This window comes from Manacus vitellinus, unplaced genomic scaffold (assembly GCF_001715985.3).
Source record: "Manacus vitellinus isolate BGI_N305 unplaced genomic scaffold, ASM171598v3 scaffold_0_pilon, whole genome shotgun sequence".
NCBI classification, from domain to species: Eukaryota; Metazoa; Chordata; class Aves; order Passeriformes; family Pipridae; genus Manacus; species Manacus vitellinus.
Window position 1 is genome coordinate 18,827,883 of NW_021938789.1, and position 22,924 is coordinate 18,850,806.

Genomic DNA, 22,924 nt, shown 5'->3' on the forward strand with positions numbered 1-22,924 from the left:
TCAGAAAGAAAAGAGCTAGAACACTTTCATTTTTACTCAAGTGGATTGTTTTACTGTAAGGCACCAATTTTAAGATGCAGAACACAATGACATTGTACAGTAAAAATAAAAAAACTGTTATGCTTATTTCTCAACTGATGAAGTCTCAAGCCACTCCATACATCAATAAAAAAAACAGAAGTCACAACAAAAGATTTTCCATCAAGTGACAACTACCTGTTTCATGCAAACATGCTGATAATTATTGTGTATTTTGTTTCAGTTTTGTAAATCTCTGTGAACACTGAACTAGCAAGAACCATATGGAATTAAATCTCAGTGGTTTGTGTCCTTCCACAGTAAGAATCATAGTTTTCTAAAATAATTAAGATCCTCTTGTTCTCCAAAAACTAGTATTGCTGGTAAAAAGAGCGTAATATTAGTTTGAATTAAAACTAGGCCCACAGACTTGCATTGTTTCTGAAACATAAGATGTAACTGGGCATCAGTAAACACCTGAAAAGCAAATCAATGAGACTGTCTTCCTGGAGAATACATGGCCACGTGGGGATGAGAGATGGAGGAGAGTACATGCTGGTATGCAGGCAGAATTAGAGGTAATGTAGTAGTACAGGGTTCTCTCCTGCAAGGAAGGTTGCAACAGAATCCTAGTAATATAACTAATGAGGAAGTTTGAGTTGGAAGAAATGCCTGAACTGGGCACAGAAAAGCAATCATGATTCAAAGAGTCCCCACTGTAAACTGGATCCTAGAAGAAAACCTGACAGGAAAATTCAAGGTGAGTAATGGTCACAGGTGGACACATAATGCGTTCTGATAAAGGCATTAAAGTGAGGTTAAACAAACGGTAACAGTCCTGACCAAGTCAAATAGCAGCTAACCATTATTTCAATTTATCAACACGTGATATTCCTTCAGGGGGAACAAGGCTTGTAAAGTAGGCTTTTCAGGCATTTGGTATTTTTCTGTGTGTAAACCACAACTGGAGAACACTGTGATGCAAGCATCCTCCAAATCCAAAAGGGCAAAATTGTGAAGACACCTAGGCACAGACTCAAATTTAGGAGATTACTCAGGAAGATTATGAAGAAGTTGTTCAGAGAGGATGTAATCTGTTCCACCTGCAAAACACCATGGTTAGCATGACAAGCTATTATCAGGCCAACAGAACAAGTGTTCTTGCTGCACGGTTGTATTGCCTATGAAGATCTTAGTGGAGAAGCACCAATAAAATTTATAAATGCTTCTCAAAGTACAGAAGTAAAAGGTTTATAGAGGACACTCAATAACAACCCAGCTAAGTTATGGCAAACATTAGCACTGAAGACAGACTGTGGGAAAAATTTACAGTATTATCTGGCAACTAGCTTACATTTGATAATAATTTAATAGAAGTGTTTTAGAAAGAGCTACACTTAATTTTGAGATATAATGGAAGACAGAATAAACAAAGTACTAGTCTATACTACAGTCTGTCAAGAGACACACATAAGATCCTAACTTTATTAATTGTAGGTATGAGTGGATTCATTAACTTCAGTGGGATCAGAGAGGGTTTATACCTAAATCATAGTCATAAATACGTAACGTTTCTGCTTGTGCCAGAAAACAAATTAAAATACAACTGATCACATTTAAATATTATTCATTAAAAAGTACTGTTAGAATATGTTGTCTGTTGACCTGATCAAATAGATGTTGAAAAATGTGCATCTTCCACATAAGACGTGGATTTCTTAAATAAAACTGTCCAAGGAAATGATGATAAACAACCTCTGATTGTCCATGTAAAAGAGTCACAGCATAACATGCTATAAATTAAGTCTTGCTTTCAGTGCTGAAATCATCCTAATAAATAAATTAGATAATAAAGTGAATGTTCAGCTTATAAAGACAGTGCTAATTTGATGGTTCACATCTCATATTCACTTTTTTTTCCTGATTCAACTATCAAATTGGTGACTATATCTGTTAAAAAACATTTTTGTTCCCTGTAGTACATCTATTTTGATTTACTTGTGGGATGCAATTTGTTGGGTACATACCAAAAAGACAACCTCGTTAAGTATGGTAGTTGAAGTCCAATTTTTAGAGAGAAACCCAGCTTTTTTTATATTATATCCAACAACAAAATAACAAATAACTAAATTTTTGTCAGGGGTAAATTGAATGCCAGTGTAATTTCAAAACTGCAATTGTCACAGTTTGAAGAAACATTGCCTTAAGTGATACATGACTGAAAGAACAAAAGACTATACTTCAAAACAGTATCATTTTTGTTTATTCTTTATTTCCTTGGAGCAATCACAAATAAACAAATAAATAAATGCAGGGTAGAGAAACCAGCCTCTACACTATAAGCATCAGTGGGCATCTCTACCTTGATGAGAGCAGTACAGTGTCAGCAGGTATATACTCTTTGCCTTTTATTATAACTATATCTCCAACATCTACCTGAAAGAAAACTGGGAATTGGTTAATGGTCTCAAACAAAATATATTATCCCCTTGTTTTAAGCACAGTAAATATTTACCTGCTGAATTTGCTAAAAAGCCTGTTAGAAACTCACACAGAGAATGCAGATTGTACAGCTGGAGTTGTACTCAAAATTCATTGGAACTCTTTGGAAACCTAATCTTTAATAGGTCTAACCCTGACCTTCTGCATGCAGCTCTTTACTTTTGCTAGTTTTGTAAAATACTTTATTGGAAGACTGAAGTTGAGTCAAAGAAGAAATTAATCTCACTTAAGATCACCATTTTGTCGCATCACACTATATGCCTTATCCTTGCTTCTTCAAAGGTATAAGCCAGCTTCATCTGAATCTTGCTTCCAATTTACTGTGGGTCAAATTTTCTTCAAGTTTTTAGGTATGGAAACCAATAAGACTACGTGACTAGATAGGCAGTATAACATTCAGTCCTTGGAAGTTACCTTTAAGAGTCCCTTCCTAAGTATTGCATAATAGTTTTTAAAGTTCTCATGACTTAAGCCAAGGAAGTTCAACAAATACACAAAGTAACTAGTTTCCAGAAAGAGGTTTCTGCCTTGGCAAACCAAATAATAACAAGGAAGTGCATAATTTTGCCACCAGCCTCTTGAAGCTATTTTCACTGAACTTAAAGCCCACTAGTTTTGCCTGACTCATGCCATCAAAACTGACCTGACTTCAAAGCATGTTTTGAGAGACAAATTACAGAACCACAGAATATTCTGAGTTGGAAGGGACCTACAAGGATCATCAAGTCCAACTCTTAAGTGAATGGCCTATATAGGGATCGACCACCCACAACCTTGGCATTAATAGCAAACCTTAACAAACAAAAAATAAAATACAAAAGATTACACATTTCCCATAACATCAATTAATTTTTATAAGCAAATATTAAGTATGCATTATGCTCTAAAAGCCACCAATAAAGACACACACCTTTTCCCAGTGGACAATCTCCCACGCACCATTTCGTAGTACTAAAAAAAAAGGAAAAAAAGAAAGAATTTTCCAGTAGTACAATATAACTGCATACAGGTATGTGCTAGATTCCTTATGTATGAAAAGCCATACAGACATCTCATACAGACAATATTTTACAGCATGCCTTGTTTCTATGAATTTGGGTCAAGCATTTCAATTATACAGCACATATTCTTTATAACAGTTTTTGTACCATAGAATCTTATTACAAAGTCAATCAGAACATTTTAGAGGGTCTGGGAATCAAATAAATCTGATATAGATTTTATGATAATGTGGTATTTTCCAAAAAAGATTAGTAACTGGAATAAAAAGTTCCAAATTTAAAAAGTTACAAAATTAGTGGGGAGGCAAGGGGGATAAATTCAAGATTTTTTTTTTCCTCAGTTAAAATATTGAAGAAACTCATAGAAAAAAGATTCATATAAAAAGATTTGTAAAAAGGTCCAAGAGACTTATTATTGTTCATCTATTTTACTGTTATTGGCATATCAGAGAAACTTCAGGATCACCATCGTCATCTCCTCATTAAACATACTGGAAATCCCCCAAACCAACTCACACTATTTACCTTAAGATTTAGTATAATTTCCCCCTGATAGTTGAAATTAACATTGCATCCACATTCCACTATTCTAGTTTTAAGTATTACTATTATGATACAAAACCCATGCCTTGTTTGCCCGTTAATTGTTAAAACTGTTTTCAGGGAATAATAAAGGTAATTCCCCTTTTTTAGGCCCAGTTACGAGCTATTGAAGACTGATATGCATGAAGAAAATGAAAACATTGCTATGTGTCAATACTCAGATAGCTATAAGAGATTGTTCTCTTTCACTGTGTCTTCCAGCTTTCAAACTGTGAGGAACCTTATCTTAAGTACCTGATCAGGATCAAGCTCTTACACAAGCATGTGTATACTTAAAAAAAGTGGATCAAAATCTGGGAATACATATAGCCTTTACATTTAAGTCTTCCTGGAGGTTCTGTTGAGACTGACCCCTCTTCTTGTATATCTCAATAATTCTTTAGGAAGAGATAAATTCTCTTTCCCTTCCTTCCCCCAAATTTTTTAGTGCTCATATGGTCAGGACAATGGTAAATGGAAAAATCTCCCTTTCTGACAGTAAGCAAGATATTTTAATGACTGTCTCACCAATCAGCTGATCATTATACAAAATCAATTTTGACAAACCATTTCCCTTCAGTGGGAAAACTACAGATTCCTCGTGATTGTAACAGTGGTTGTAACATTGTCTTAAGGAACCCAATTGTAATTGTAATTGTGCCACCAATTACTTACTTCCATTCCCTTGTGTCAGCAATACTGTTCGTGGGGCCACGCAAATTAATTTTCTTCATGCAAGCAGATGAGAATTAAAAGTATACTTTGCAGCAATCCAGACAACAATAGCTACAACAGACTAACTGCCAGTGGAGTTCTGCAGGTCTGAAATGTAAATAAGTCACTAGACATGGCCAGGGGCTTCTTAAGAAGGGGATTCTGGCTGCTTTGGGAAGGTCCTGTCCTGCTGTCCCCCCATGCAAAGGTGCGTGCCCTCACTGCTCTATGCATGCTGTGTCCAGTGTTTGCTGGATCCTTTGATGAGCCAGTTAGCTCACTACATGGAAGGACACTATAATTTTTATTTTCTGGATTTGTTTTCTGCTGGTTTAACTGGTTAAAATCAGCTCTCAAATGGATGAGTCATGAAAATACGCTGAGCCACCTGTAATCTCAAGAGTACTCTAATCCTAGCTTGATCCGATAAGCTTTTAAGTACAATTAATATACACTGATATTCAGTTAAATCCATTTTCTTATGAGAACAAAAAGAGAAGTATTGCTATACATCTTCTATATAATGGTTAGAGAACTTGTGCCATAAAGTCTTCTGCAGCCTCACTTTCGCATTTGTACCTCCCACTTCTCACCTGTCTCTAACAACAAACTTTCCAAAGCATGTTCCATCTGCCCTACAGAAGGCTACTTCACCACACTGCAGAAATGCAGATTTCATCACGTCAGAATGTCTGATAATGTCCTACTGTATTGTATATGTACGCAGCTTGAGGTAATAAAAATCATGCATAATGCAGCCTAATAAATCAAAATCCTCTGCAAAAGGTTTTTTATACTAATGGAAATTTATAAAGCTAGTTACTTAAGGTTAATTGAGATATAGATAGTCATTAAGGAACAGAAAGATGAAGGGAAACCCATATACAGAATCTGTACATGCACATGCTGGTTCATTAACAATTTCATGTTTAAAAGACAACCAAAGGTGGAGCTGCATATACAATGTACTATGCACATTGCTGCTTTTCAGAGTTACAGAACTACTGAATACACAAAAACAAAGTAAGAGAATACCATACTGATTAACTTATTTATTGCTTTGACAATAGACTATATTTGACAATACATTTAAATATTGCTTTGACAGTACACTAGGATCAATGCTGTACTTATGTGAATCCTGCATTAGCTTAAGAAACATGTTTCTCAGTGCAAGCAATATTTTATGTATCCTCATTACACCTTTAACTTCCAAAATGCTGTTTTGCATGCATGGAACATTCAGGAATTTTAGGAACAGTTACTGAAGACCCTAATGAGAGGTAACCAAGAAGAGTCAGGAAAGAGAGTAAAACAAGTCTTTTATTAAAATTTTGTACGCTCTGAACAAAAAGAAAAATTGAAAAGGCACTTCAAGATTCACTGCCAACAAAACTGTTGGTTGTAATCTCATAAGCTATGAATGACTAATGAAAGGACTTTGGATGTCTACATTAAGATTTCCTTAATTTTTTATGTATAGCTAAGAGGTTATCTGTTTCTCCAGGCCTGTCCTCTGGAGGTTTCTATTCCCAGTGCGTTCAGTCAATAGTTTTGTCTCTCTGTCGCAATCTCCTCATACTTTCTACTGAGCTACATGCTCAGTAGTTTCATAAGTTATCTTGCCCTCCCATTCCCCGTAAATTTTACAGTAGATTTATGTACAATTTAGGTAAGCTTTAAAATCTGTTTCCAGTATTTAGCAATGCTAAACACTTGTTTAACCAATGACTACATTCCTCCCTAGAAGAATTAAGTTTATTATTTATTTAAAAAGATTGCATGTAAGATTCTTCTCTTTGTGATATTTTTTGTACTTTCTGCAGTCAAATTCACATGCCACTCATTTGTCCTCCTGTTTATAAAAACAGGACCATTTCTATCAAGAGAGGCCTACCTCAGAACAAATAACATGAAAAGCTGAAGGCAGCAAAGCAGGAACCTAGTTTGGCTTTCTACCTGACAAGACTGTTTAGGACATACTAGCTAATATCTCCCTCACTTTCTGAGCTACAAGAATGTCTTGACTGAACACTAGTTTTATCAAAATCTATTTAAAATAATTACATTCCAAAGCTTTGGTTAGGGTACACTGGCGAAATATCTCATCATCTCTAATCAAACCATTATATTCATTTCATAAAAAAATCCCCAAACCTGAACCCCAAAAAGACTCCATTCATCTTTATCTACAGTTTTGAAGCAGCATAGAAAGACAATACTTTTTTTTTGACTCTTTCTTCCTATTGCACAGTTGTCCAAAATCAGATTATTCAAGATTAGCCAGTTGAAAAAAAATCATGCTACTCAGAAATGCAGACTTTTAGTTATAATGTAGGCCCAATAAATATACTGGTGATTATATCTTTTAACAGCTACAGTATCACCTGTGCTAAATGAGTAAATGTCCAAGTTTCTTAGGAACCTCTCACCCTAATCCAGAACATATTTTATTCTGTGGGGCTAATGTCACTGCAAATTTTTATTTCAGCTGTTTACATTCCAAATTTTGAAGCAATCTGCATATGCAATCTGCCACTCAATTACCTGTCAGCAGTGCAAATTACATTACTACCATTTGCAAAAATTCAACACCCCCTTAAAAAGGTTAAAAAATTTCCTACCTTGAGTTTCTTTCTTGTTCACCGCATTATCAGCTTTATGCCTTTTCTAAATCAAAAATGCACAGTGGTTAAAGACTTCTGTTGATAAAATAAAGCTTTCACACTTTCAATAAAACCCCCATCTATTACCCCCTCCCACTCTTCTACTCAGTAAACCAACTAAACATTAAACAGGACTATTAATTACTTGCATAGTTATGATCAACAGGAAAGTCACACCGTGTTCCAGGCTAATTGTGTTGTACTAGAATGCCCTCTCACATGGGCAATCACTATCTAATCAAGTGCTTTGGAAAATTAATTTAAATATAATTAATTGGTGTAGGTAAGCTTTTTGAACAGAGGTACAGAATTCATGCCTTTGAAATACAAACAAAATCAGAAGCAATCTTGTAAATTGAAAGAAAAATAAGTCAATCTACTTGAGAAATTTATTGCTAATAAAATGCTGACATGACTCTAAACTATCACCTCTTAAAAGACCACCTTATCACTTTGCAAAGTTGAAGTATTATTTTTTTACTAGATTTTCACAGATTATCAACAGATTCTCCTTTCAAAAACATGTCTGACTGAACAGATATATTACCCTTGATCAGTGGGAAAGTATAACTTGACCAAAGCAGATGTCTATTTGCCCATAGGGTAAATCTCCTCCAGTTTGAAAAGCAACAGTTTAATGTCAGTTGCTTTCTGAGTCATGATGGGTGAAAATCACTGGAAACATCCGACAATCTAGCACTGCATGTCACAAATTTTGCTAGCACTTTTGAAGCATATATGGGAAACACATGCTGTTCATGAATAATGTCTTTTGCTACCATCTTTTTCTTCCTGGGATTTCATTCCAAAAAAAGAAACATTTGGTTCTTGAGCTAAAAGTCTTATCTGATAAGTATATTTATTGATATCAATATATAGGGTTCCTATCCAGAAGCTTTAATATTAGATGAAGATTACTATTCCCGGAGATCCTAGATATCTCACTGTGCAAAGAAACAGAGAGATAACGAAAAGTAAAGGTTAAGGGAAAATGCTGAATTTTTTATTTTTTTTTTCACTATGCAGCAAGTGGTCAGCTTTCCCAGGAAAAAACAGTAAAGCTGTATCACTCTTAGGTATCTCTATTTGGTAATGAGAACTTTATTGGTTTAGCTGATATATGCAAAACCCACTAATTCTGATTGATCCCTGTCTTGCCCCACCACCACGCCAAACCACACACTTCATGTTGCAAAGAGCAGATGGTAGAAATAAATGACAAAAGAAAAGCGACTGGATGAGACAGTTTTAAAAAGGACACTTTGTACAGTAGCAGCAGCTTCAGTTTTATATTTGCCTAGACACTGACAGATGGTGTAAGTCTGTAAGCATTAACAGCAGAATGGTTAAAAATATCTGAAAGAACATGAATTGATTTTATGGCTTTTTTTCAAACGGGGTTTTGTTTATGTAAAGAGAAAGCAACAAAGGTATTTAAGGAGAAGCTGACTATAGGAGAGCAAAAACTAGAAATGACAAATAGAAGAAAAATATTTAATGGAAACCTCATTGTGTCTTGCAGGACCACTCAACTCTATGACCCAGGAGCTTGATAGAATCCAGGTGCCTGTACCTTACCTACCATCAATTCACAGAGGTAGCTGAGGAAAAGACTGAGTGGACTGTATCAGCAAGAAAGGCAGCATGTGACTAGCCACTCTCCATTTCAAACCTCCTTTCCAGCTCCACATTCTTCCTCTTGATCATGTTTCTGCCCATACATTGTAATTCTGCTCAAATGCAACAAATACAATGCTCTCAGGGAGCTTACTATTTGTGTGCAGGGAAAGACTATGCTACCTGCAACCCTTTCCAAAACTCAAGAGAACAGCCCACAAACAGGAATGTCACTCCTCTGTGGACAGGGCACTTTGCCATATTATATGTCTAATGCCTTGTCCTCCTCACAACATACCTGCAGAACCAAAACAGAACAAAAGCAGATAAAGAAATTCTTGGCATCTAGAGTGATTTGGCAAATCATCAAGACTAATTCCTTAGATACAAAAGACATCAACTAAAAGACTCAGTTATTTTAACCAAGTTAGATAGATAGGTTCCATCATATGCTTTTTGTGGAGAGAGGACAGGAAGGTACTCAGAAAATCCCAACACCTTTTGTATGAAGTGAAACAGCGATTGAAATTCCTTTCTCCCCCCTCAAAATAAAATAAGTAAGAATGAACACTTCCATGTTGACAATGTCCCAGCTCTTTTAAAGTTCTCATTCAACGCAAGAAGAAAGCAAAACAATCACAACAGATATTGACTGGAAAGAGCCCAGGAAGCCTGGCATAGGTGGAGGCACTTGCCTAACAAGGACCAGCATTTCATGTCTGTTCCAGGCCACCAGGAGTCAGCAGATCACACTTAAGACCAAGACATGAAAGACTAACACTAAATTGCAGCAGACCAGAGAAATGGGAACTGAGCAGGCCTTTTCCTCTTGCTGTCTACAAAACCATGCAAAGTCACAACAGGAAAACTAAGGATTTTATGCATGTGACTTTAGAAATAAAGAGATGCTTGGACCTGGATTTGACAGCTGGGGAAAATCCATTTTTAAAACTTCAAAAACTACACGAGTGACCTGTACTCATTCATCAAAATATATTAAACCAAATAGATTACTATTTTTCTAAACACAATAAAGTGAAACATTGTAATTTTAGTAGCAAGCTAAAGGACACTTTTTAGAAAGGTCCAGGAATTACTTTGTTGGGAAATAAAAAGCCATCCAGTGTACTGACTTTACGTGGTAAGGTTCTGGTAGCAGTGGGGCTACAGGGGTGGCTTCTGTGAGAGGTTGCCAGAAGCTTCCCCCATGTCTGACAGAGCCAATGCCATCAGGATTCAGGACGGACTTGACACTGGCCAAGGCTGAGCCCATCAACAATGGTAGTAAAGCCTCTGAGATAATGTATCTAAGAATGAAAAAAAAGTTATTGTGCAGCAGTAGTTATGGCCAGAGAAGAGTGGAGTAAGAATATGGGAGAGAAACAACCAAAGTCAGTACACAAGGAGGGGGAGGAGGTGCTCCAGATGCTGGAGCAGAGATCCCCCTGCAGCCTGTGGTGAAGACCATGGTGAAGCAGCTGTGTCCCTGCAGCCAATGGAGGTCCACAAGGGTGCAGAGATCCACCTGCAGCCCATGGAGAAGACCTGTGCCAGAGCAGGTGGACGCCGAAAGAAGGCTGTGACCCTGTAGGAAGTCCACGCTGGAGCAGGCTCCTGTGGCCCCATCAAGAGAGGAGCCCACACAGGTCTTCTGGTGGACTTGTGACCCTGTGGGGCACCCACGCTGAGCAGCCTCTTCCTGAAGGATTGTACCCTGTGGGAAGGGAACTATGCTGGAGCAGTTTGTGAAGAACTGCAGCCTGTGGGAAGGACTCAGGCTGGAGAAGTTTGTGGAGGACTGTCTCCCCTGGGAGGTACCCCACGTTGGAGCAGGGGAAGGACTCCTCTCCCTGAGGAGGAAGTAGTGGCAGAAACAACATGTGATGGACTGTCTCCTTGAGATGCTGAGGGGCAAGGAGGTAGAGAATCGGGAATAAAATTAGGCCCAGGAAGGAGGGCGGTGTGGGTGGGGGGGGAGGAAGAAGTTTTTAAGATTTGTTTTACTTCTCATTATCCTGCTCTGATTTTGATTAGTACTAAATTCAACTAGTTTCCTCACGTTGAGTCTGTTTTGCCCAGGACAGTCACTGGTGAGTGATCTCTCCCTGTCCTTATTTCGGCCCATGAGTCTTTTAATGTATTTTCTCACCCTTGTCCAGTTTCAGAGGGGAGTGATAGAGTGGTTTTGGTGGGTACCTGGTGTCCAGCCAAGGTTAAAGCACCACAGGAGGACAAGTGAAGCTGCTTGAGACCGTGCAACATCCTGGATCCTCAACAGAATTCCAGACGGCTTATCTATTTTTGAAAGGCACCTTAACTGAAGATTTAAAAAAGTATTCTGGAAAGATTTTTTAATCCTACCTTCTTCAATGACTAAAGCCAGAAGTTCCCAGAATTATTCTGTAAACGTTAGTCTAGTCTCTCCTTCACAGAATGAGTTAAAATCTGTCTCACAAGTATAAATAACAGGAGTAAAGGACTTTGCTCATGGAGGAAGGAAAAAAAATAATTTTCTAACCAAATAAATATTTAACAGTTATTTGGTTTTAAAATAGATTCCACTTGAGATGAAGTCAGTAGCTTCCAATCTTCTTTTAGCAGAGTCCTTGTTTAATAGAAAATTGGCAGTATTCTGCACTTGACTGGGTTCTGTGGAGTCTTTGGTTCTAGTTCACACTTCAAAAATATGCTTGTACTTCATTAATAAAAACTATTTGACTAGAAGCAATCTATATAATAAACACAACAGTCACTGTTCTGTCATGCTATTGCCACTTGTATATACAGTAAACACACTTCTGAATTGTAATACCATATTTCTAAGATTTCATCTTCGGAAGTAAGTACCTTCAGAAGCTTTCAAAAGCATCCAGAAGGCAAGAATAGGTCAACACAGAATTATGTAGTAAAATTTCTCCAATATTATAAATGAAAAACATGAAAACTATTTAAAAATATTGCTATTAAATACTTACAATATCCTCTATTATCTCCTTCACTGCAGCTACAGCTAAAATAAATAAAAGAGGAACCAATGTTGTGTAGCGGCCTGTTGGTGATACATCTGGTATTTGCTATTAAAAACAAAAGAGAAAGAAAAAAATTTTTTGCACTGCTGGTTGAAAACACATTTTTAATACAAGAAGCAGCACTTCCTGAGCAAATAACAACAAGAGAATTCACTTTTAGACATGGTGCTGATTATTTCCAAGAGAAGTTTACTGTCTTCTATTCAAAAGCAGCTGATACAATAGAAGAACATTTGAATTTTAAATAGTACAGTGTTCAATGGCACTATTTCCAGAGGTTTTAGTGTTTGCAGATAATTCACCTTCCTTTTCTGTGTTTCAAATTAAATGAAAACAGTTATTTACAAAACACAACTAATTTTGTCAGTTTAGATTTTTGTTAGAGTGGATGCTAGTCCAAGGTATATTTGCTTCTTTACAGTTATAATATCTTATGACATATTTTGTATCAAAATAGATATTAACTGACAAATTTCAAATAGCTGCTTTCTGCCAGTCTACTGTAAAAAACCCATTTTCGTTATGAAGGTATGGCCACAGATGATGCAAGCGACTGTACACTTTAAAATAAATGATGAGACAATACAGCTACTTATATGATATACACGGATGCTTATTTATAATTATTTTTATACTGACTAGAGTTCTTAATGGCAACATGGATAGTTGAATGGATTGCTGTCTTAACAGACTCATAATGGGTAATGCAGTGTGATGACAATGAGAACTCTGCAAGAAGAGTTCACTAACTAGTGGTGCCTCAATACAGTTAGAAGACATACTCAATTTACCATAAAATGGCCTGAAAAACAGCCAATGTTATTTATGAATTATATACATTTCTTTTTGCTACCACCACATTGTACTTCTGAAAGAAAACAGGATGTTATACATACATAGCATATGTATGTATGTTCCAGACCACATTTTTCAAGGAATTAAGTGGAAATGGGGCAGGAAGTTACTCTTGGGCAAGTGCCTATGTGTTGGCTACAAAGGAAAGGGATCTATCACTTCTTCAGCTATTCCTATATCTTCATTCCTCCCTATATGTATGTCCAAACTCCCATTCCAATTGCATGTTATTTTCCATACAAAATACTAAAGCAAAAGGGTCACCAGCCTGTACTCTGATTCCATCACCCCGTATCCCTTTCTCCCGACACCGCGGTCTCACTGACAGCCTGACACGAGAAAGTGGGCTTGAAAGTCCTAACATTCCAGTTCCTAACACTCCCAACAGCTACCTGCCAGCCTCTCACCCAGTCATGCCAAGTCTCAAACAGCTTCTGAAACCTCATATTTTGTGTCATTAGCTTGAGGTGCACAGTGGCACCACAAGGAACCGTGCTGGACCACTGGATTAGCCTGAGATGCCAGATGGGGTTAGCAGATGTTTATTTAGAAGCCACAGGCTCACAGGCAGAAAAACCTAATGAAACCCTGAACCTTCTTCCCCCCTAGAAAACAGTGTAAGCTACTTGTGCAGATATATCCTAAGAAACTGCCCCAAGCACTTAAAGCAGAAGCAACTTTCACTTACAGAAACATCTGAAGTGAGGGAGAAAAAAGTACACATGGTAGTTTACATGTCATTTTTCAGTAATATTTTTTTGATACATGGATCCCTAACACAATGACCTTCACAACCAACAAACCAACACATTCTAAAAAATCCATTAGAAATTATGCAGAAAATGTGTTTTTATCAAACATGTCTGAAATGCAGAACTAGTCAATGGTAATTATGAGTGCACCTGACCACAGTTAAATTTTCATTCATTATCAACTAATGCATCCAAAGAATAGTATAGAAAAAACCACAATCCACTTTATCAACTTGAACTACTACAAAATTAAAATATTCTGATAGATGTGCAAAATGTTAGGTACTTCTTCAAAAAAGTCCCAGTAAGCTGGATCAGGCATTGCACTTTACAAACACACTTAATGAAGCTACAGTGGTGGTACAGAAAAGACTGTGTACTTCCCTACTAACTAGTACCCTGACCAGCTGGGAAATAGTTGCTACAGTACTGGACTCCACAAATGGGTTTCTTTGCCCAGCCTCAATTTCAATCCTTATCTCTAAGAATAAATGGTCATTTCTCAGTTGCAATTCCTGTCCCTCAAAACAGTCTACAGGATTAAAATTCATAAAGTTCAGGTTTTCAGGCAGTACTCTCCATCAGAAGAAATGCCAACTACAGGTAGCAGTTTTCTGTGTATGCCAGATATTTTTAAATAGAATTTTCCTGTTACAACAGTCTTTTTCACCTGATAGTATTTCAGCTACACTTAAACTGCTTTACAGAAAAATCTTGGTGTGCATTTTTTTATCTCCAAGGAGTAAATAAACCATAAACCCAAATATTTATTAAAGGTACATCTATACAATACAGCTATTCTGAGACGCCAGCTAGCTCAGAAAGAATGGTACAGAAATCTCAGGATCTCTGTAAAACATTGTCTATGGTATAAATGCTCTCTTAGCAAGTTTAAAACATTAGAGTCTTATTCTTGATCTTACCTGAAGTAATGCAATAAAAAGAAAAAATGCATTAGCAGCTCTTCTGAACTGGGAATAAAGGAACCTTGGCAGGAATGTGATTATGTTGTACTTTGCAGTGCTGAGAGAAAGAGACAAAAACACATGCTTTTATTACAGTACAAAAATTTCTTCAAATGTACTCTTTTCCTATCAGTTACACAAGCTTTCAAATGAAACAGAAGATTCTGTGATTCCTGTGCTAGTACACACATTTGTTTTGGCTAAAGTGAAACTAAATGACTTCCACAGTGACATCCTGCAGATGTCCATGAACCGGCTCACCCAGGGAAGCTCCTGCCACCCACAGAGACTGTCACGAGCTGCCCTGTTAAGGTAAGAAGGTCTCTCCTCATCTCAGCCTGCTCCACGGGAAGCAGTCAAGCTCTGCTGCCCTTCAGTTACAGGCAAAAAGGAGAGGAAAAAAAAATAAAGGTTTGTTAGGAGTCAAGCAATTACACTGCCCCTGCTGAGGGTGCTGGCAGGGCAGGCACCTACCTACCTCGTCTGGACAAGGACCCTACCCTGAGGGTTATGGCTGGCAACTGCACAGTGGCTCCAGATCAGACAAAATTGTTGGGGAAAGAGGTGTAACAAGCGTAACGAGGAGGGTGCAAAGTCAGGATTGAGGAGATGTGGAGTTTCTGTGCTGGGTATGAGTTTGCATGATTCAATGCAAAAAACCTAATAACAGGATCAACTAACTTGAAATGGTGCATTTAAGAAATAATTTAAGTTAAAAAATCAGTTAAAATACATAACTTGTACCCTTCACTGAATGGAAAGTTCGCTTTTTTTATTTTAAACTGACAAATATTGGATATTAAGTGTGGTTTAGCTAGCCTGGAAGAAGAGAATATAATTTATCCTAGGGTAACAATCTTTGCTAAGTCATCATCACAAAATGCTTGAGTTCCCAGGTCTTTGTCAGCCTTACATCTGTTTAAGAACAGACTGCCACGGTCTAAGGTCGTAAAACAATAAATGTGAAAGTAACATGCCAAAAACTTATGAGTAAAAAACGTGTAAGAATATTTTAACTCCTTTATAAGTCAGTAATATTTAGTTTAACTTTGCATAAAACAGTCAATTTAAAGAGGGAACGAATGTATCCTGCAAAACAGCTCAACACAGTCAAGTAACAAAGCAAAAGACAGAAAAGACAAGTTGTATACAGCACCAAACAGCATTATAAAGTTTCTCAAGGTCATGGAAAATCCCATCACATTATTCTCCATGTCTACAAAATTTCTGCACATTATCAAAGGTACCTTCAGAAAACACACCTACTTGGGACACAGATATTTTTGCCATTCATTTCCTTTGAATTTTAACAACAGAACTGAGGATGTTATCAGATCTGACCTTATATTACTTATGAGTATTTAGTGTATGACTTAAAATTCATCAAAAGCAAACAAAAAACCACAACATAAACCATCAGCAGAGCCCCTAAAGCCTGAACTTTAAATTCAAAACTAGTTTCATAAGCAACCACAGCATCTTTGTAACTGACTGACTGAAAAAGACAAGCATTTCCAAAGCACAAACAATGCTGTGTTTAAGTGCAGTACATTTGCATTGGAATTCAGCTACCATGAGTATGTTCAAAGATGAACTGAACAGAAACCAGAAGAAATCAACAGTCCTCCAGGGACATGCTGATGGTGCAGTTGTAAAACATCCGTACCTCCCCCACCACATTCTTAAAAATTCAGAAGGTCAGGTTTGTAAGTGAAACAGCTCTACTTGTCTCCTCATTTCACTTCATTCTCCCTGTCAGAGTCTAGGATTGTAATTAGTGGTCAGAGGAAATGACAGAAGTGGAATAAACAGAATCTTTTTGGTTTTGTTATGAAACATGCAGTGTTCCAGTGTTTTTGTTAATACCTGACATGATTATTGCAGAATTTGGTTAGCTGGGGCTGATTGATGAATATAGTTCTCACTTCCTCTTGATCAGCTAGGGAAGTTTTTTCTGAAACATCCTCTGTCTTCTCATAGCCTGTAAAAACACAGCATGATTTTACATATAAAGAAATTTAAATACACAAGATTCAAGGCAGTTCAGGTCACAAAAAAAGACATCTGTTGCAAATGTGAACTCAATGTATTTGCATTTCTCACAAGTAACGACCTCTGAAAAAAACATAAAAGTTTTTCCAAATATAGTCAAGAGGCTTAGTAAAAACCTACACCCTCCACCCCTGCAATCCTTACCTTGCAAAGATAACTGAGAGTGGCCCACTAGTGAGACCTGCCAGCTCCGTCTCATGAGAGAGGGCACATCCCTCCGCTCACGACTGCATCTTATCAAATCCCACGGACTCATGTATTGCCAGCTTGTTTAAGTGTTCCCTAACCTGGTCCTCCTCCACCAAGATAAGCCTTTCTTGTTTCAAACTTTTCAATTGATATCAGTAACCTGTGGATCCTGAAGGCTGATCTTATCAATAGAGACTAAAGGTGAGAAGACTGTGTTCTTTGTTTCCAAGTTTCTTCTCTTGCCACATTGAGCCTGCAGACCCACGTTTCCCACAGTCATCATCTCCTGCTGTTACATCTGAACAACAAGAAGGGCTTCTACAAGCCACTCACAAGATTAAACCCCAGGTGGGCTCTGACTTCACTTGCTAAACCCATCCTCCCTACTCCTCTACAGCCATCTGTCCCTGCTTTCACCTCTTGTATGTCCCCTTCTTATGTTTGAGTTTTGTCAGGGACTCCTTGCTAATTCATAGAATCATAGAATGGTTTGGGTTGGAAGGAACCTTAAAGATCATGTAGTTCCAACTCTCCTGCCATGGGCAGGGAACCTTCCAGTAGATCAGGTTACTCAGAGCCCTATCCAACCTGGTCTTGAACACTTCCAGGGATAGGGAGTCCACAACTTCTCTGGGGATGGGTTCAGTGCCTTACCACCATTATAGTAAAGAATTTCTTCCTCACACCTAATTTAAACCTACCTTCCTTCAGTTTAAGATCTTGTTGAAATTTATGAGGTCCGCACAGGCCCACCTCCCAAGCCTATTAAGATCCCTTTGGATTGCAACCCTTCCCTCCAGCATGTCAACCTCACCACTCAGGTTGGTGTAGTGGGCAAACTTGCTGAGGGGGCACTGAGTCCCACTGTCCATGTCACTAATAAAGATGTTAAAAAGTGTCAGTCCCGATACCAACCCGAGGAATACCACTTGTCACTGCTTTCCACTGAGCCATTGACTGCAACTCCTAAGGGAGCAACCATCTACCCAATTTTTTTATCCACCAAGAAGTCGATTCATCAAATCCATATCTCTTCAGTTTAGAGACAAGGCTGTTGTGTGGTATCAAATGCCTTGCTTCATGCAGTCCTACTGCCACCTCTCCTTGATTTCTTGCTCATTGTGATGGATCAGTCTCGAGCTGGAAGGACATGATTCCTGGAAGCTGTGGTCTCTAAATTGGGTGGTGTCATTGGTTAATGAGATACCATTCCTTTACTTGCTACAAATTTTCTTCATGACATTAGCCAGATTATTCCCAGAGAAGTGACATTACTATATTAATTTTGTGTGTGCCTAACTTGGAATAGTATTATCAGACTCACTGACATTCCCAGCACTTGCCTCCACTAGCCAGTGAAAGCTGAGCTTTGTGCATATTCTTCTACAGATGCTGAGGAATCTTATGCCAACCTGCATCCCAACTTTCATCTGTAAAGGAGGATAGCAAAGTATTCTTCTGTCTCAAGGCTTTTCACTAATGTTTTATCAACCACTCAGCCATTACACTGAAGATAACAGGCGTAAGCAGTCTATTCAGGCTGGAGCTTGTACAGTAAAAACAGGTATGGCATAAACCAGTCACCATAAAGTTTTAATGTGATACCAATAATCTGAGTGTGTAATAGCTGATTATTAAATAAACACTGTTCATTCTGTATGCCAAATGAGAAAAAGACACAAGAAAAAAACCCTCTGTTATAATGCAACTGAATACATTAGAATGTATAGCATGTCAAGGATAACTGAGGCTGTACCTGAAAAATTCAAGCTTATTTCTAGCACGTTCTATAAATCTTACAAACAGATTATGCAAAATCCAAGTTGTCCTCCAGTTCACTGGCCCACTACATTGCCTCTTACCTATTATACCCAGAACATACATTTCAAACACTAAATTGCAAGATCAAGTCTCCACACATTGTGCAAAGGCTCAGAAAAACTTCTAATTTCATGCCATTTGCAATTCAGAACGCACTGACTCTATCATCAGAGAGGAAATCCACACTACTACATTCACCCACTGCAATTTCTCTATTTTTTTCCTTTCAATTCACCCAATGAAAGGTACACATCCAACACACTTCTATTCAAATTTCAGTATATATATCTCAAGAGGTTTCTTCAGAAGAAGGGCAGCCAGCCCAACAGACTGGCCCACCTGAACAGGTGCCCACACAACACTCCTCGACTCAAGGAACCACACAGGTGCATGTAGCAGACCATTTCCTGTCCTTGTCATTACCTCTCCTTAGAGGGACAATCATCATACAACTGGCTATGCACAACCGCCAGTACACAGTTCCATAAATAAATATCCCTGTAAGAGAAATTGATACAGGTACACCTTTAAGACAACTTAGTTTCTAGTTGAATGAAGGTGAGCATACCTTCATTCTGAGTACAGTACACTCATTGTCCAGTTGCTCCATGAGGGAGTAAACACAAGACATGGCTCCTGTGAGAGTACTTAGGTGGAAAAGTTGGAAACTATTGTGTCTAAAGTACCAATGTAACCTGATCAAGCCCAGGAAATAAGGAGAGTTTGCGCATTTGTGGAATGTACAACTTTAATTTTAAAGCATTCATTTAAAGACTGATGCGAGTATAGGCCTTGAAAACTGGCAGAAATAGAGTTAAACCAAATGTTAGCAGGCATTAAGTACTATCTACTACCTGTTTGTTAAAAAGACTGCCAAACTATAGACATGTATTTTCATATCTCTGTATTATGGCATTTATTTTTTCTTTAATCAATATGAAAGCAAAGAGGTGCTGAGGAACTTCATAAACATTCACTATCTCCCCTCCTACTGCCTTGAATTAATTTTTTTCAATTTTCATCTAAAAAGTAATCTTAGGAGTTAAGTTCTGAGCTTCATGCTTAGCCTTCTATACTCTGCAGCTTTAGCAAAACCAGCCCTCCTGCCCCAGGTGTTATGCTACCTTGAAAGTTTTCAAGGTTACACATATCCCATCACCTCCCTACCTACTCTTTAGAATTTATTCACTAGAGTACCCACAGACTTGACTGACACACAAAGCTCAGTATCTAGAAGATGACATTTTCTTCCCTGTTTGTGTGAAATCACCCAAAGGAGGACCACAAAGATAGTGAAAGGTCTAGAGGGGAAGCCATAAAGGAGTGGCTGAGGTCACTTGGTCTGTTCAGACTGGAGAAGAGGAGACTGAGGGGAGACCTCAATGCAGTCTACAACTTCCTTGTGAGGGGCAGGCACTGATCTCTTCTGTCTGTTGATCAGTGATAGGACCTGAGGGAACAGCACAAAGCTGAGTCAGGGTAAGTTTAGGTTGGGTATTACGAAAAAGTTCTTCACTCAGATGGTGGTTGGGCACTGGAACAGGCTCCCCAGGGAAATGGTCACAGTATCAAGCCTGACAGAGTTCAAGAAGTATTTGGACAATGCTCCTCAGACACATGGTGTGATTGTTGAGGTTGTCCTGTGCTGGGCCAGGAGTTGGACTTTGATGATCCTTGTGGGTCCCTTCCAACCCTTCCAATGCAGAGTATACTATGATTCTATGAATTTGTATGAACTCCGCCTATTAATCAAATAAGCAGAAGCAGGCCTGTCATAAAAATATTGCCTACAAGTAACGACAGGGAAAAATAAAAGCATACTCATAATTGAAAATGGAAAGGAAATTTCATCAGATCATCCCTTGGTGGAAGTAGCTACACTTCTCATAAAGGTGCATTTGAAAAGGATGCATTTAACACACAGGAAGAATTAAAAAGTTGGTTGCCCTTCTGTAATCCACTAAAAGGTTCCAAGCCAACATTACCAAAATGTTCAGAAAGTTGACAAACAAAATAAAACCCTCAATTACAGAATCAAGACAGGAAGAATAAAAAGACCACAACACATGCACAGACAACAACAAAGCATCAGTCATTACAAAATTCTGAGTATGAAAAATCTGTGTGAAGAATGAAAGTAATAATTCAAGATGAAGCAGTCATTCTAATCTCTTAGAAAAAAAGTGTAGTTATTACTACACAGTTATTACTAGAGATATTAAACTGATGTCAACCTAACTTGCTTCTTGCCTGTTCATTACACTAAACTGTAAGAAAAGCATTGTTCCAAGGCTTAAAAATCAAAAGTAGCATCACTCATTTTGGCCTGAAAGCTGCAACAATTTAAGGTCACAACAAATTCTGAAGTAACTCTTAGTAATAATTTTTAAGTCTTATAACTAGCAAAACAGCAATTATCACAGATCAGATAGGAACTGTGATGCTGTACTAGTAAGATCTGCCATTCAGAAAGAAGAACAAATATATTCCAAGACTTTTAATCCTCTGCTGTGGCTTGCAGCAGTTAGTATTCAATCAGATTTAAGCTGTTACTTAACACACAGATGAATTATCAAAAAGATTCTATGACATATGTTTTTAGGTGTCCCCACTGACAGAAAAGCATCTAACTTGAAAAAAGTTGCAAGACAGAACTTTAAAAAGAATAGGAAACGCAAAGACGTCGTACTACTCTGACAATTTATTATGTAGAAATGTGAAGTTTCAAAACTAATTCCCTCTTAATATTCAGAGTCAGACCTTCTGCTCATGTATTTTATTATTTTATTATTTTATGTCCCTACAGGGCCAAAACCAATTAAAAATGTGCTTTAGTATCAAGGGATTTCAACTATTACCCTAATCAAGAAGTTCATTTAAAAAGCTGTTGCATAATGTAGAATGACCATACACAATATTTTGTTCTGCAGTCTGAAAGCTATTTGGTAGCAGGACATAGAATTTGGAAATTATTGATGGATAAGCACAAATCACCACAAATTTAATTCAAAGTCATTCAATAAATAACTGAGGTTTGTTTTGGTTAAGAATTTCCTTCAATCTGTTCAATATTAAAGAACGGAGGTAAATCATATGCAAGGGTGGGAAAAGGCAAGAAAAAATTTGAAACAGAATTGTTGTCAATTCTGAAAATATGGAGACTGGGTAATTATTTCCCAGGGTACAAGCTGTACCTGAAAAAAATATTCAGAGAAAAATGTGTATTTCGCATAGAATACATGTTTTCAGTTTTGCCAGCGAAAGAATATCTTCAACAACAAAGTCCAAATAAATAAGTAACCAATGAAACAAATAAACAACAAAAATCCCCCACACCAACTCGAGCTTCTTCCAACAAGAGAGCCTATTGAAGACCATATTTTGTTTCCAAGAATAAATCTGGAAGAAGAAACTCTCTTCCAACACACAGTATTTGCAGGGTTTCTTCCTAGGCCAGTTTTGATTAAAAGTTTCTAAATTAGTAAAACCACAACAGTAATTCTAAAGAGTAAACACTGTCCAAATATTTTCCATTTCTCAATTTTTTTTTTTTAGGTAGGATAGTTTAACCCTTTCAGCTTTTGTTCCTTAAAACAGTCTAATTTTCATTACAAGAAATGGACAAAAGTACATACAGATAGACAGTAATATGGAAATAAAGGGGGAGGGGGAAAAGAAAACCCTCACCCAAATAACCAGAACGATTTTAACTCACTAATTAAACTAAGTGCTGTGGTTTAACCTGGCAGTCAGCTAAACACCACACAGCCACTCACTCACCTACCCCCAGCGATGGGGATAATCAGAAAAAAGATAAAACTTGTGACCTGAGATAAAGATAGACTAATAGGATCGGAAAATAATAATAGCGATAAAAAAAATACATAAAACAAGAGATGCACAATTGCTCACCTCCCGCTGACCGATGCCCAACCAACTGCTGCCAGCCCCCGGCTAACTCTCCCCCAGTTTTATTGTTCAGCATAATGCAAAATGTATGGGATATCCCTTTGGTCAGTTGGGGTCAGCTGTCCCAGCTGTGTCTCCTCCCAAATTTTTGTGAACTCCCAGCCTCCTCCCCGGCAGGGCAGTACAAGATGCTGACAAGTCCTTGATGTAGTGTATGCACTGTTCAGCAACAACTAAAACATCAGTGTGTTA

The 22,924-nt window shown here is 37.7% G+C and overlaps 1 protein-coding gene across 1 annotated transcript in view; it reads right to left on the minus strand.

The window, feature by feature from the left end:
• Window positions 1-17,009, minus strand: part of ATP8A1 (ATPase phospholipid transporting 8A1) — a 104,750-nt gene extending 87,741 nt beyond the window's left edge. Inside the window, exons 1-6 of the mRNA XM_018067287.1 lie at window positions 16,898-17,009; window positions 16,568-16,682; window positions 14,660-14,759; window positions 12,076-12,174; window positions 7,442-7,487; window positions 3,431-3,471 (exon numbers count right to left, since the gene is read on the minus strand). Coding sequence (XP_017922776.1) covers window positions 3,431-3,471; window positions 7,442-7,487; window positions 12,076-12,174; window positions 14,660-14,759; window positions 16,568-16,682; window positions 16,898-17,009 — 513 coding nt within the window. The remainder of the gene's footprint in view (window positions 1-3,430; window positions 3,472-7,441; window positions 7,488-12,075; window positions 12,175-14,659; window positions 14,760-16,567; window positions 16,683-16,897) is intronic.
• Between the last annotated feature and the right edge of the window lie 5,915 nt (window positions 17,010-22,924).